The sequence below is a fragment of the Solenopsis invicta genome, chromosome 2, assembly GCF_016802725.1.
Source record: "Solenopsis invicta isolate M01_SB chromosome 2, UNIL_Sinv_3.0, whole genome shotgun sequence".
In the NCBI taxonomy this organism is placed as follows: domain Eukaryota; kingdom Metazoa; phylum Arthropoda; class Insecta; order Hymenoptera; family Formicidae; genus Solenopsis; species Solenopsis invicta.
In genome coordinates, this window is record NC_052665.1 from 11,474,691 (window position 1) to 11,487,413 (window position 12,723).

General features: G+C 30.7%; 3 protein-coding genes across 3 annotated transcripts; 1 reads left to right on the top strand and 2 right to left on the bottom strand.

The window, feature by feature from the left end:
• Nucleotides 1-40: 40 nt before the first annotated feature.
• LOC105196805 (cytosolic Fe-S cluster assembly factor NUBP2 homolog) lies at nucleotides 41-2,491 on the bottom strand. Its single transcript, XM_011162924.3, has 5 exons — nucleotides 2,124-2,491; nucleotides 1,672-1,760; nucleotides 1,377-1,598; nucleotides 900-1,053; nucleotides 41-408 (listed from the first exon to the last, which is right to left on the bottom strand). Exons 1-5 carry the CDS (start codon nucleotides 2,232-2,234, stop codon nucleotides 202-204), a joined length of 783 nt encoding a protein of 260 aa, XP_011161226.1. The 5' UTR covers nucleotides 2,235-2,491; the 3' UTR covers nucleotides 41-201.
• A 9-nt stretch (nucleotides 2,492-2,500) lies between these two features.
• On the top strand, nucleotides 2,501-7,263 carry LOC105196803 (nuclear envelope phosphatase-regulatory subunit 1). The gene is made up of 4 exons (XM_011162921.3): nucleotides 2,501-2,819; nucleotides 3,062-3,133; nucleotides 4,686-4,820; nucleotides 4,898-7,263. The coding sequence occupies exons 1-4, from the start codon at nucleotides 2,792-2,794 to the stop codon at nucleotides 5,053-5,055; spliced, it is 393 nt and encodes a 130-aa protein (XP_011161223.1). The 5' UTR covers nucleotides 2,501-2,791; the 3' UTR covers nucleotides 5,056-7,263.
• On the bottom strand, nucleotides 6,645-12,420 carry LOC105196802 (regulation of nuclear pre-mRNA domain-containing protein 1B). The gene is made up of 5 exons (XM_011162920.3): nucleotides 12,086-12,420; nucleotides 11,058-11,359; nucleotides 10,434-10,568; nucleotides 9,623-9,898; nucleotides 6,645-9,295 (listed from the first exon to the last, which is right to left on the bottom strand). Exons 1-5 carry the CDS (start codon nucleotides 12,405-12,407, stop codon nucleotides 9,146-9,148), a joined length of 1,185 nt encoding a protein of 394 aa, XP_011161222.2. The 5' UTR covers nucleotides 12,408-12,420; the 3' UTR covers nucleotides 6,645-9,145.
• Between the last annotated feature and the right edge of the window lie 303 nt (nucleotides 12,421-12,723).

Here is a 12,723-nt window from a genome sequence, read left to right on the forward strand (position 1 = left end):
CATACGCGAGTATATGTGATAAAATAATAGCACTCTTTTATTTTCTTTTTGTAACTTCATATATTGTATAATAAAACTAATTATTTCATAGAGATACTTGTTGTATATATCATTTTCTATAAATAAGTTTATTTAGGATAAAGATGACAATAGAGTCCAGCAAGTACCAACGCTGGAAATCACACAGTGCAAATATTATCCTCAAGCTTCTTTGCTCTTGATCAGTTTTTCGACTAATTTTTTAAACACCTGTACGACTTGACTGTCAGGTAATGTTACCAGAACACTTTGTCCTTTATCCGATAATCGGCCAATTTGTGGATCTATGGGTACCTGAGCTAAAAATGGAATCTTTACCATTTCTGAAAGAGCTATCCCACCGCCTGAGGAGAATATATTGGTACATTCCTGTAAAGAAAATAAGATTTATTAAAACTATGAACAGTCATATTCACAATAAAATTTTGTGTTAAATTTATACATTTTACATGTAAAGAACAATCACAAATTTGTGTTAATTTAACATAAGGTAAATATGCTGGAAAGTAACATAATATTATGTAAAAGATTTATACAGAAATATAACTTTGATACAATTTCTGGAAGCATATTTTTTCAATAAAATTAATAATAAATTTATAATATGTTGGATCCATTTTGTTCATTTATTTTAAAACTATTATTTGTGTTATTTATAAATTATTTTAACACTAAGAAATGTTGAATATAAATTTAATATAAAATATTCAAGCAACAAAATTCCATATGTTAACACCTCGATTAAAGAATCAATCCAAGTTACCAAGGACAATTTTGATAAAATTTTAATGAGGTTTTGACAAATATAAAATGTTTCTTATTGTGTTGAATTATAATCACGAATACGAAAGAGTACTTACTTCACATGAAGGACATACAAAACCACTCATATTTTCAATGATACCAATTATATGAATACCAGTTTTTCTACAAAATGTTACCTCTCGCAAAACATCATCCACTGCAACAGCTTGTGGAGTGGTCACTATAATCGCACCATCACATTTTACATTTCTACAATAATTTCAATTAACAAATGTCTTATATATCATAACACATAAATAAATATTTTAATTCTATTTTATCTTATTTAGTCAGATATTGAGTAAAATTTAATCAATTTATCAATTAATAATTCACAGCAATAGGATTCTGTAATTTTTAGTATTAGTATCATTATGTTGTCGTTGCACAGATATTGTATATAGTAAAAAAGCTATGCAACAATACTATACATATATTATCGTTAAGAGTTCTAGAATCCTACTACAGGATATTTTCTGTCTGTACACTATTAATACTATTTATACACTTGTTAATATTATTTATTGATTAACCTTAAGTTCTCCATGACTGTAATATGCTCATCAGAGGTGCCAGGTGGTGTGTCAATGATTAAATAATCAATATCTCGCCAGACTACATCTGTCAGAAACTGTTTAATCATATTATTCTTCTTAGGTCCACGCCAGACTACACTGTCGTTCTGACTTTTCAGGAGGAAACCAATTGACATTACAGATAGTTTTTTCTCTGAATCAGCAAACACAGGTATCCATCTATCAATTTAAATAATTTATTAGCAGCACATAATCATTATTAAGGAATTATTGCTCAAGTAATAAAATGTACCCCTCCGAGGACTGATGAACATCTTTCCCTTCCAAGTTCAGTAAGTAGGGTACACTAGGACCACAGAGATCAACATCCAAGATTCCAACCTATTATAATTTACAATTTGCTAAATTTATTTAGTTTTAACTGATTAATTAATTTCCATAGATAATTAGACTGTCATATTTAAAAATTAAAAAACAATATACAGGGCAAGTAAAAATGTGTCGATAGACTACATTTTTAGAAGAATATAAGACCGTAAACTAAACATTTATCAAAAATTTGTCGTATGACAAATATAATACTGGCCTATGAATATTAGTTTATCACGTTTGCTCTTCGTTGTGTCATGAGAGTTTTTGTAATTATTCTGACATATTTCTAATGACTCATTACTTGAGGGAATAATAATTGGACGTTTTACATTTCTTAAAACTTTTAGAAACTTATGAAACTCGGATAATCACTCGAAAACCTGTTTCCTTTAAAGCAAGTGCCAGTTGAGTGCTGATTGTCGATTTGCCGACGCCGCCTTTTCCAGAAAGTATTAATAGCACGTGCTTTACTCCTTCTAACATCGTGGAAAAATTAATAGTTGATCAACAGTTGAGAGATCAAATTTTGGAAACGGACGCGCGATCGTTTATGAAATGATAGGGAGCTTTTTATCAAGGCTTTTTAGACGACACATACTATAGTGTTGTGCTCCGATCAGTGAACTATAACTAGAAAGAGATGCACTTTCGATTACAAAATTCATACCGTAGGAAAGAGACAACGAATATACTGAGTGCAAAAAGTGCAAGTAAAGAGAACAAACATGTCATCGCTCTTCAATAATCGTGCCCTCGGGGCCCCTTGGTAGTCATAAATTTTTGCTCAGGGTTAACGATCTTTAAAATATCTTCTCGCTGGCCGAATTAAAAAACAAAGAGTTTATTTAAAAGAGTTTATTTTGTTGATTTATTACAGATCAAAAAACTTCGCGAGAAAGCTTTGTGAACTGCATTCGTTACGGCACTGTTTAAGATGCAGTCGATGCAGTGTTTATCTTTCGATTACTGTCCATTATCAAAGTCCTCATAGATTTTCTTCGATCTCGGACAAATGCGTGTCCTTGATATCGTAAAAAATTATGTCGTTGGATCAGACAGTATGCGAAGGTAAAGGAAGCATATTAAGGTGACGGATGTTGGCATTGTATTTAAATATAGTGTAGAGATAAATCAATCTGTCATCAACATTTGTATCAATTTTCTTTAGTCAATGATCGTTGTTGTTTTTGACTTGTATTAAATGAAAGATTCGAATTTGATCAAATTCAGTTGGCATTAATGACATTCAATCAGTTTTTAATTGAATGCTTGTCGATCTCTCAAACTAAATCTGCTTTTTGCACTTTCAGATCTGAAAGCTTTTGAGAGGCGACTCACTGAAGTTATCGCTAGCCTGCAACCGGCCACCACACGATGGAGAAGTACATTCTTTAAATCTTTTTTTATATAGATTTACAGTATTCGTAATAACAGTGTATATTTACAAAGTATTAACATATACCTAGTTTATACTGCTAAATCGATTGATATTCACATCAAACATCGAGTTGGTACAGATTGTTCATTTGATCTAGCCTTGTTTATACTGATTGAGTCAGTGATTGAGCTTGTGATTACATCACAAAATAAATCAGGTCAGGTTTTTAGTCGAGATAAAGATCAGTATTTATAGTCAGTTTTTTAATTTAAGATGGTCTTAATTACTGTTATCAACTAATCAGAACTGTAGTATTAGTGTCTTAAGACACTACTTAAGCTGATCTTAAAATAAGAATCGACTATAAATACCAACAAAAATTTCATGTTCTGGCCAAGAATACTTTTTTCTGTCACCAGTTTGAGAAATGAGTGTTTCATTATTTATACCTTTTTGATGAGATAATTCTAAGATTTAAAAACTCAATTCTGTATTGGAAACTGAAAGTAACAACATGCAATTTAAAACATTGGAAACTGTATGTAAAATGACATATGAAATATTATTTCAACACCAAGCACATTTTAGTATGCTGGGATCTTTTGATATGTGTACCAACTTAATCTGATACTAGCAATCAGGAATATTAGATTAAACCAAGAGTTTATATCTATAAGAGTTTATACCAAGCAAGTCAAACAATGTGGTAGAATATAGTACTTGGTATGAGTATCAAGAGCTTAGTGTAAACTAGATAATGAGTATAATATAAGAAATATTTTTTGAATTTTATAGTTTTAATTTTTCTAGATTTTTTAAAAATATCTTTAATTTTCTAAAGATATTTTATCATTATATACACTGAATTATTTTGTTTATTAAAAGTTTGTTATGTATAGAAAAAAGGATATTCTTGTTTTAAGAATATTTTTATTTTTGAAATGTTAAATATTAAGGGCCAATTTCACAACTACCGATTAACTTAACTGACCGATTAAGTGTTAACCGTGATTGGTTATTTCTGGTTAATTCTACTTAACGACAAATACAATTGGTCAATTCCGATAGAATAATCAGCCGATAATCATTAAATTAACCGATGGTTGTGAAACTGGCCCTAAGAGTATATAGTGTTAAACTGATATAAAATGTTTAGATGAAAAAATTTTGTATTTTTTTCACAAAAAATATATTTTTATTCAATAATAATATAATATAACCGACTCATCTAAAGAGGACCTGAACTTTAGATTAAAACATTGTAAAGAAATTTCAATAAACATTTACCAGTTTCTGTCGATCAAATTCTTTAAAGAAGATTGAATTATATAAAAGCAAGATTATTGTTTCACATATAAACAAGAATATAAACTTTTTGTTTACATATGAAACAATAATTGTTAAATATATTAGTTTTAGAATATATTGATTTAAATATAGATAGAAATATGTTAGTAGAATATATTAGTTTTAATTTGATACTTATTTTTTTTATGTGTTCTGTAATTTTTTAATATTTTTTAACTTTCCAATTGCTTTAACAATTATTCTTGCAGTGCTGTTGGGTTTAATGTCTATTTGCACCGCAATTGGGGCTTGGCATTGGTTGACAGATCCCAACACCTCAGCAGTATCTTTCACACAGAGTTTATACAATCATCCATTCTTTACGATGGCTAGTATAATATTAGGTAGATATGGAGAAAATTTCCATGTGCAATTCTCACAAGTTAATATTGCAATTCCATTACTAAAAATTATTTTACAGTGATTTTGTTTATGATGGGAGTACACAGACGAGTGATAGCACCCAGTATTATAACTCAACGGGCCAGAAGTGTGCTTGGTGACTTCAATATGAGTTGTGACGACACTGGAAAGTTGATCCTCAAGCCGACAAGACCTCCTCATCCTCATGAGACTTAGAATATTCGTAATATGATAATAATTAACTAATAAAAAGTATTTTCTTTTTGTATTACAAAGTTGTTCCAAGAATTATGACGAGCCAACAATTTAGAGCTGTATTTTTTTAAACTTTGAGTTCTAGTGAGTTATACATATGTGATCTCCTTTTCAATGCATAATTTAGACGTGAATACGATATGCAACGTGTGCAAGCATATATAAAATTTTGAAATTTTGATTTTTTTTAGAATGTTTTTTAAATGAATGCTCTCTCGTATGTGATTATATTTGAATACTGACACTTTGATTCTTTAGAACTGTTATTTATAAGATATCGCGATGAAGTGTAAGGAGATTTTAATAAGAGATAGCAATAGTTGAAATTTCAAAAATTGTAATTCCAAAAATGTCTGAAAATTTATTTCAAGCGTCATGAGTAAAAACTAAAATATTAACAAAACTTCAGGAGATCATAATGATAATTATCTCATCAGATGAGATTTAATTTAAAAAGGTAGTAACTAAAGTCAGGGTTGAACATTTATGCATAAAATATAAACAATGTGCATTACTTTTGTATAATGTAAATTATATACTATATAACGTGTCATCTAAATAATAATCTATGGATCGTCGAGGATTCATTAGAAATAGTAGAAATTATTTCATTTTTTAAATATATATTTTTATTTCGTCAACACTAAAGTCATATATTAACAATTTTAGAACTCAATTACTTTTTTCCGTATTGTTTCCAATTTGTATTGTTTACAGATTTGCATAAACATAACATAAATACGTAAATGTAAATAATTTAAATAGATGTAGTCTTGAAATTTATGGCGCAATCCTGACTGAAGTTTATGAAACTGTAATTCTCCGAAACCGCAATGTATATAACGATCAAAACATTTATTCGTAGTAATATTTTGCAAATTACAATTTTTACCATTCTCAGTATGCACAGTTTCGCAATTTGTCTTTTCAAAATAGTTACATGTACAACATTATAATCTATGCGGACTACCGTTCAGTCAAATATTTATGAGGAGTGGTCTCGTCAGTTCTGAAATCGTACTAAACTACAGTATGTAAAGTCCTTAGACACTTAATATTATTGCACAATATTATACTGATCATTTGGAGGCAATATTGAGGATTTGTTTGTACAATATATTATGCAATTTGTTTCCATTAAATTATGATCTTGTTAATCAGGCATTGATAACTCTTGTCATAAACATTTTGTCAAACGCAATCGCTACATATTTTTAATAACAATTAGATAAAATCATAGTTAGCCATTAAATTCAGAATTAAAAAAAAAAAAAACTTTGTATTTATGTTAAAACCGTTTTTGTTAAAATATTTGTAAAATTTTACCTATATTATCATTAAATCCCAAACAATTTATGCTATGATTATTCTTAAATAATTAAAATAATATAGACTGTTTCTTATGCTGATGCTCGATCCTCATCATTTTTCGAATTAAGATAGATTACGTGATTAAAAGTATCATTCAAGTTTTATTAATCAATGTTAGTTCTGGTAGCATAATCTATTAATATTAAAAACAAAGGATCACAAATTGGCAATTGGTACTGAAAATATTATGCAATAGTACCCACAGACAGCCTAATATTTTACAAATTGCACAATATATTTAAAAAAACTTTTGCTTGACACAATGTATTGCACAGGTCATTAATACAGTCTACAGATGATCAGTAATATTGTGCAATATTAATGAGTATCTAAAAATCATTTATATTGAATTCTAAGGAATATTATTGTACAATAATATTGAGTGTCTAGAGACCGCTTAATATATACAATGATAGTTACACAATCTCTCGGAGCACTATCTTCAATGCATCTGTCGATGGATTGCGTATTCGAAAAATATTTTGTAAGATGTCCGTAACAATTATAGTAGAGATTCAATGCACAAAGTAAAATGTATAAAATACTGCACACCATCATTTTTTCCAAATACGTGTGTACATACGTGTACACCTTGTTGTGAAAGCCTTGGAAAGCCTCGGTTAATGTATCAATTCTAATTTTGTGATTATTTCACCAAATAGATTACAAACTGAATGTTTACAAAATGCTTTACTTTTAAGCATTTTACAGTTTTCGTAACAAGAAATTTGATTATATGCGCCGTTTATATGAGATAGATTGTTGATAGCATACAAAATAAATTGTACATGTCTTACACGAGATGTTTCAAATTTTCCAAATTTGCGACACATTGCAGTGCAAGAACATCGTTTTCTCTCATGTCGTTAGAATATACATACGTATGTACATACATACATACATATACATATGTGTGTGTATGTGTATATATACCTTCTCTTCTGTAACAATTTATTTCATAAAAATGAATTTGTTAGCCTACTTAGATACTGTACGCAGTTTCGCGAAAAAGGATTAAAAAAAGAATTAGGCAACTCGTCCTCATTTAAAGTACAAAATGGAGATTTACAATATACAATAGATTTTTCTTTATCGAGTTTATTCGTATTTGATATATAATGGTATCCATGTAGTTATAAGAATTTCTTATTTATATAAGTACATGTATAAATAAAAAATTCTTATTTTCTTCCCGAACAAATAATTGTGAACATTACTCTCAAGCAACAGCCTCAATAACTTTCGTCTCATTCCATCAGTACTTCCCCGTTTCGTTCTTTACGCACATAATCACGGGGATTGTGTGTGTGCATGCGCGCGCGCATGTGTGTGTGTGTGTGTGTGTACAGGGTGAATCCTAATGGTTGAATCAGGTTTTTGCCCTGAAAGAAAATACTGACTGCAGCAACGTTATTGTGGTTTTAATCAAAATTTAAACACGTATATGTCTTTCTTTTTAAATAAATAAAGACAGACACATTTAAGTTTCACTTAAGGGGATCGTAAAGTTTGTCCTGTTTTACTTATTAAATACAATAATTTTCTGACAACTTTTCACATGTATACTTTTACAGATTTGGAAATTCTATTTCACAATTAAAGTATATGCATTAATACATGTCTGCAGTGTGGACTTTATACAAAGAATAAAAAAGTTTTTTTAATTTAGATCATTTTTTAAATAAATATGCGTCTAAAGTTGTCAAATCGTGACAATATTTGTTTGATATAAAAGCTCTACAATCTGTACTTGTGAAATTGGAGTCTCCAGACATGTAAATTACACAAAAACACAACGTCGAGTTTTTAAAATTAGAATATGCAATTAAAAAAAAGGGGGGATTTTTATTTAAAAGTTTCAATGTGAGCTTTACGAGATTCTGACAATGTTATTTAAGGTCATACTCGTACTATTATGTAATGAGTCATTTAAAACCCTATAATTGGTGTCTGAAATATTTTTCAAACAAATATATGTTTTTTAAGAAATCAGCCTGATACGGTTGCGCGCGCGCAACACACATGCATAGGATGAATCATTTAATCAATATAGTCAATTTTTTCTAAAATAACTGATAATACAAAGAAATGTTTTAGATAAAAGTGAAACGATTTTGAGGGAGACGTATTTTGGTGACGTTTTTTTTCTAGTTGGAGGCCCCAAAAAGATGGTCATTGGCATTTTTTTCAATGGATTTGTTTAATTTCTTATATAATCTGTTTACTCTAATTGTTCTGAGTATAAAAATATCGAAAACTCAATAGTTTACGAGATATTTTATTCATTATTCTGATATATTTTGCCATGAAATATAAAAAACTATTAATTTTTCATGAAAAACAGAATAATTCTGATCGGAATCCTTTCCAGTTTGATAACATGTGCCTAGAACACGAACACGAATGTCTTAAAACATTTTTTATCAATAATTTCAGATAAAATTAACTGTATTAATTAAAATGATCCATCCTGTGTGTATATGTATGTGTGTATATAATGTACATTGAATTTATCAAATGTTCTACAGTACAAAGTTATCGTCGACTGTGATCCTTCAAATCGTCGTACAAATCTATTGTACTATGGATCTTTTTCGACGATTTTCACCTTTATCCACGTAAATCGAAGTGATGACTATATAAACGTCACGCTTGCTCAAGTGCGTTCCTAGATTTAGCACTAGTGCATGGAAAACAGATCGCCGGCGGAGGGAAGAGGTGCCAGGCCGCCAGTCACATCGGGCAGTTGTGTTAAATCGGGAAGATTAGAAATGTGAGACTTCACCTCCGACCGAACCGTACACACCTTCTTAAGTTTTTCTTTATAATCCTGCGAACAAAAAAAAACGATAGTTTTGTATATTGAATCTATGTTAAAGGCTTTCTACAATAAGTTATTAATTAGTATTATAAGTCATCAGAATTGACCAATCAGTCAAACTTGAGAAAAATATTTGACTGATCAATTTTTGAGGCATATAACTTATCACACCTAATAGCTTATTGTAGAAAACCTAGTAGACATTATTTATGCTATGTAACTATTATAAAATTATACTAAATAATTTAGTAAAATTTTGTTACTTTTTCTAAAGTTGTACTAAATTTACAATAAATTCTAAAAGAAAATTCTCTGTAACACAAGATGTGATTGTACTTCTAAAGTGCTTTGAGCCTGTTGAAGTAGTTGTCTCTGCGCCAGAGTATAATCCCGCAACATCGTTAGCAGTCTCCTTCTGTCTTCCATCTCGGCTTGTAACCGTCCGTTGTAGTCGGCGAGAAGGGCGGCAGCCTCGTTCACTGCCGCGCTCAACTGATCTGCGGCTGTGCGATCAGCAAGATTTGCGAGCAGTGAAACCTCCGAGACTTCCGGTGGTAAAGACGCGATACGCTCCCTGACACCAGCATCTGAGGACGCGGTGTTTTCCAGATCCTGAAAATCACAAAAGTTAATCAATGATCTTCCATCTCTCTGGATCTTCTAACGACTTGCCGCGATTCTCTCAGAACTCATCGCGTATATTTAATATAAATATACTTTGCTCGAGGAAGAGTAAAATACATGGCATATTGCTGCAATGTAATTAATAAAAAAAATCAGTCAAGCAAAAAATTCTGAGAGCAGCAGTGAGAATAATATTCTTTGTATTAAAAGTAGTTGTATTAAAACAAGTACTGAATCGCTAAAAAAAAACCAGCATTCGCTCGATTTATTTCACGAAAGGAACTTGCGAGAAACCAAAAAAAGAACATGTAAACATAAATTCTATTTGGAATGAAAGAAAGCGGCAACAAACACAATTAAACAAAGCATATAAAATCGACAGGGTAGATATATTAGAGTTGTCGAAGCGTTTGCTGATATGTTTCATGGATTCAACATGTATTTTTGTATGAACAAAATATTTTATTGCTAATGATACAAATTCCGCATCATGATTATTCTTGTTTGTATAACTGATATTAACCATTAAGGCTTTGATGAGCTCCTCGGTTTCTGGTGGATCGCCGCCGGGAGTCCTTGGACTCAGTGTTACATGAAGCTCTTTGGTGCCGTCCACCTCTATCTCTGTTTCCGATTTTTTTCTCTCCTTCTTGTCTTTCTGCAAACATAAGAAGATTACACATTTGTTTATTGCAATTGATTCAGTAAATTTGAAAACAATTTGAGAAGTTGTTTTTTGGTATATTAAAAGAAGTTACATTATTTAGAAAATATATCATGTTATAAAAGTTACATAAGCTTTCATATAGAGTGACTACACCAGTCAATCAACAAATAAAAACAATAGAATTACATTTTCAAGTAAAAAATATTTCAATCAAATCTATACGAGAATTAGATCTAAAAATATTAATTTGCAATTTATTATTATGAAATCTTACTATTTTATTATTTTCCTTAAGCAGTTATTTACTGGTGATTGTTCAGCAACTGGTGCAACAACTCTAGCTATGCCATCAGTACCTATTTATATTATTTTCAGACCATGTGAAAACTTTAATTACATATAAACTATTAATTATATATTTATTATTGTTATTACTATCACAATTGTTATTACTATACAATATAATTTCAGAGTACGCACCTTTATTTTTTCTACTTCAGTTTTTACTTTCTTTTTTGGTGGTGGTGCAGAGTCTTTTTCAGATTCCACGAAAGCTGCTTTAAATTCAGCTATCTGTGCTTTATCATAAACCCCTCTCTCCTCCCAAATTTGTAATAACCTATTCAATCGCTCTCTTGTTTTCTCATCAAAACCCTTCATGTGTTCAAAGGCTTTTGGCAGAACAGTTTCAAATTCTTTTCCAAATTCTGGTCCTTTCTTCTTGCTATTTTGAATGACATCATTCGCCAGATACATAAACATCAACTTGCGATTATCCTTCACTGCAAAATGTAGAAAGTATTAAACTTAGGCTAATAACTTCTCCAAAAAAGTCAGAGTAGTATTTTTTAATCACAAATACACACAAGGATTTCTGTTACTATAATTTGTTTCAATTATAATTATTCAATTTGGATGGATTAAAGTATCTCTTACATATGTTCTATTTGCTAATTTGCCTCATAGTAAATTCAAGCATTATCATTTCTGTAGTAAATATTAATATATCATCTTGTCATTGGATCTGTTTGTGTTTGTACTACTTGTACTCAACATCTTTATTTTCTTGCTTTCTACCATTCAAATATATATTTATTTCGTTTTAAGTAAAATCATATTTAGGAGGTTTAAGCAACACGAACAAATCAATGATCTGCATTTGACCAGATGACAGCAACATTAAATGTTTTCAAAAGTGCCATTTAATATTAAAGTATGAAAATTTAACAAGCAATGTTTTTTCCTAATAAATTTCTTTATTCTTGATGTCTTAAAACATAATGACTATCAATGCTTTTAACATTCATTTAAACACAAATTTATGCAAATTTGAAACATAGAAATAACTTTCCGAACACACACACGTGCAGCAATTCACGGCTCGTCTAATTGGTTCGTAATTTAGAAATTTTTAAGAAACTTTTTTCAGATTTCATCTGCATCGGGCTCAAAGATGTTTTAATCCGATGGATAAAATAATCTTCGGGACATTTTTTGGAGAGTCATACCTTTGCACATCTCTTTAAACCAGATCTTAACAATAGTCGGGTGATGCTTCCTGTGATGTATCAGCCAGAGTGAGAGTGTCTGGATACTCTGTTGCGATGGATTCAAGTCCATCAGTCGCTTGACTAGGGCGCTCTCCGTGAACCCTGTCATCGCACTACGTCCGCTGCCGTTGGCGGCTTTTGTCGGCGAGGCCTTCGTTAAGGTCTCGATTGTGCCACGGATAGAATTCACGTCTCTTGATATCACAGTCGTCGTTATCGCGTATACAGAGCGTGGACCAGACAACAGCTGAACCTGAATCAAGCGCAAACGTACGTACATACTAGTGTTGCCAACTTTAATATTCTAACCTCCATTAGGGCTGGTATTCATAAAGCTTCGTGTCCACGATACTAGAAATCGGCCAGAGAAAGCATTGACCAATCGCGTTTGTCATTTCACATAACAGGCAATGCGATTGGTCAATTCCAATGGACTAACCAGTCGGTTTGCTTTAACGAAGATTGATGAAAGAGGTCCTAATTGACCTCCTATTATGGCTATTATTGGAATGTTGTTTTAGAAACTCTAGTGTGCACCAGTGCGCACTAGTTCAAAAAGTTCGAGAGAATAGAAAACAAACGACTTGTAAATAGAG

Bases quoted from the DNA above. Each gene is read 5' to 3' on its own strand.
- LOC105196805 (XM_011162924.3), bottom strand. From the start codon at position 2,234: ATGTTAGAAGGAGTAAAGCACGTGCTATTAATACTTTCTGGAAAAGGC. The intron at 1,599-1,671 runs GTACATTTTATT...TTAAATTGATAG, and splicing joins GTTCATCAGTCCTCGGAGGG to ATGGATACCTGTGTTTGCTG. The intron at 409-899 runs GTAAGTACTCTT...TTTTCTTTACAG, and splicing joins TTGTATGTCCTTCATGTGAA to GAATGTACCAATATATTCTC.
- LOC105196803 (XM_011162921.3), top strand. From the start codon at position 2,792: ATGTCGTTGGATCAGACAGTATGCGAAG. The intron at 3,134-4,685 runs GTACATTCTTTA...TTATTCTTGCAG, and splicing joins GGCCACCACACGATGGAGAA to TGCTGTTGGGTTTAATGTCT. The intron at 4,821-4,897 runs GTAGATATGGAG...ATTATTTTACAG, and splicing joins GATGGCTAGTATAATATTAG to TGATTTTGTTTATGATGGGA.
- LOC105196802 (XM_011162920.3), bottom strand. From the start codon at position 12,407: ATGTACGTACGTTTGCGCTTGATTCAGGTTCAGCTGTTGTCTGGTCCA. The intron at 10,569-11,057 runs GTGCGTACTCTG...TTATGTTTGCAG, and splicing joins CTGAAGTAGAAAAAATAAAG to AAAGACAAGAAGGAGAGAAA. The intron at 9,296-9,622 runs GTACAATCACAT...TTTTGTTCGCAG, and splicing joins AGGCTCAAAGCACTTTAGAA to GATTATAAAGAAAAACTTAA.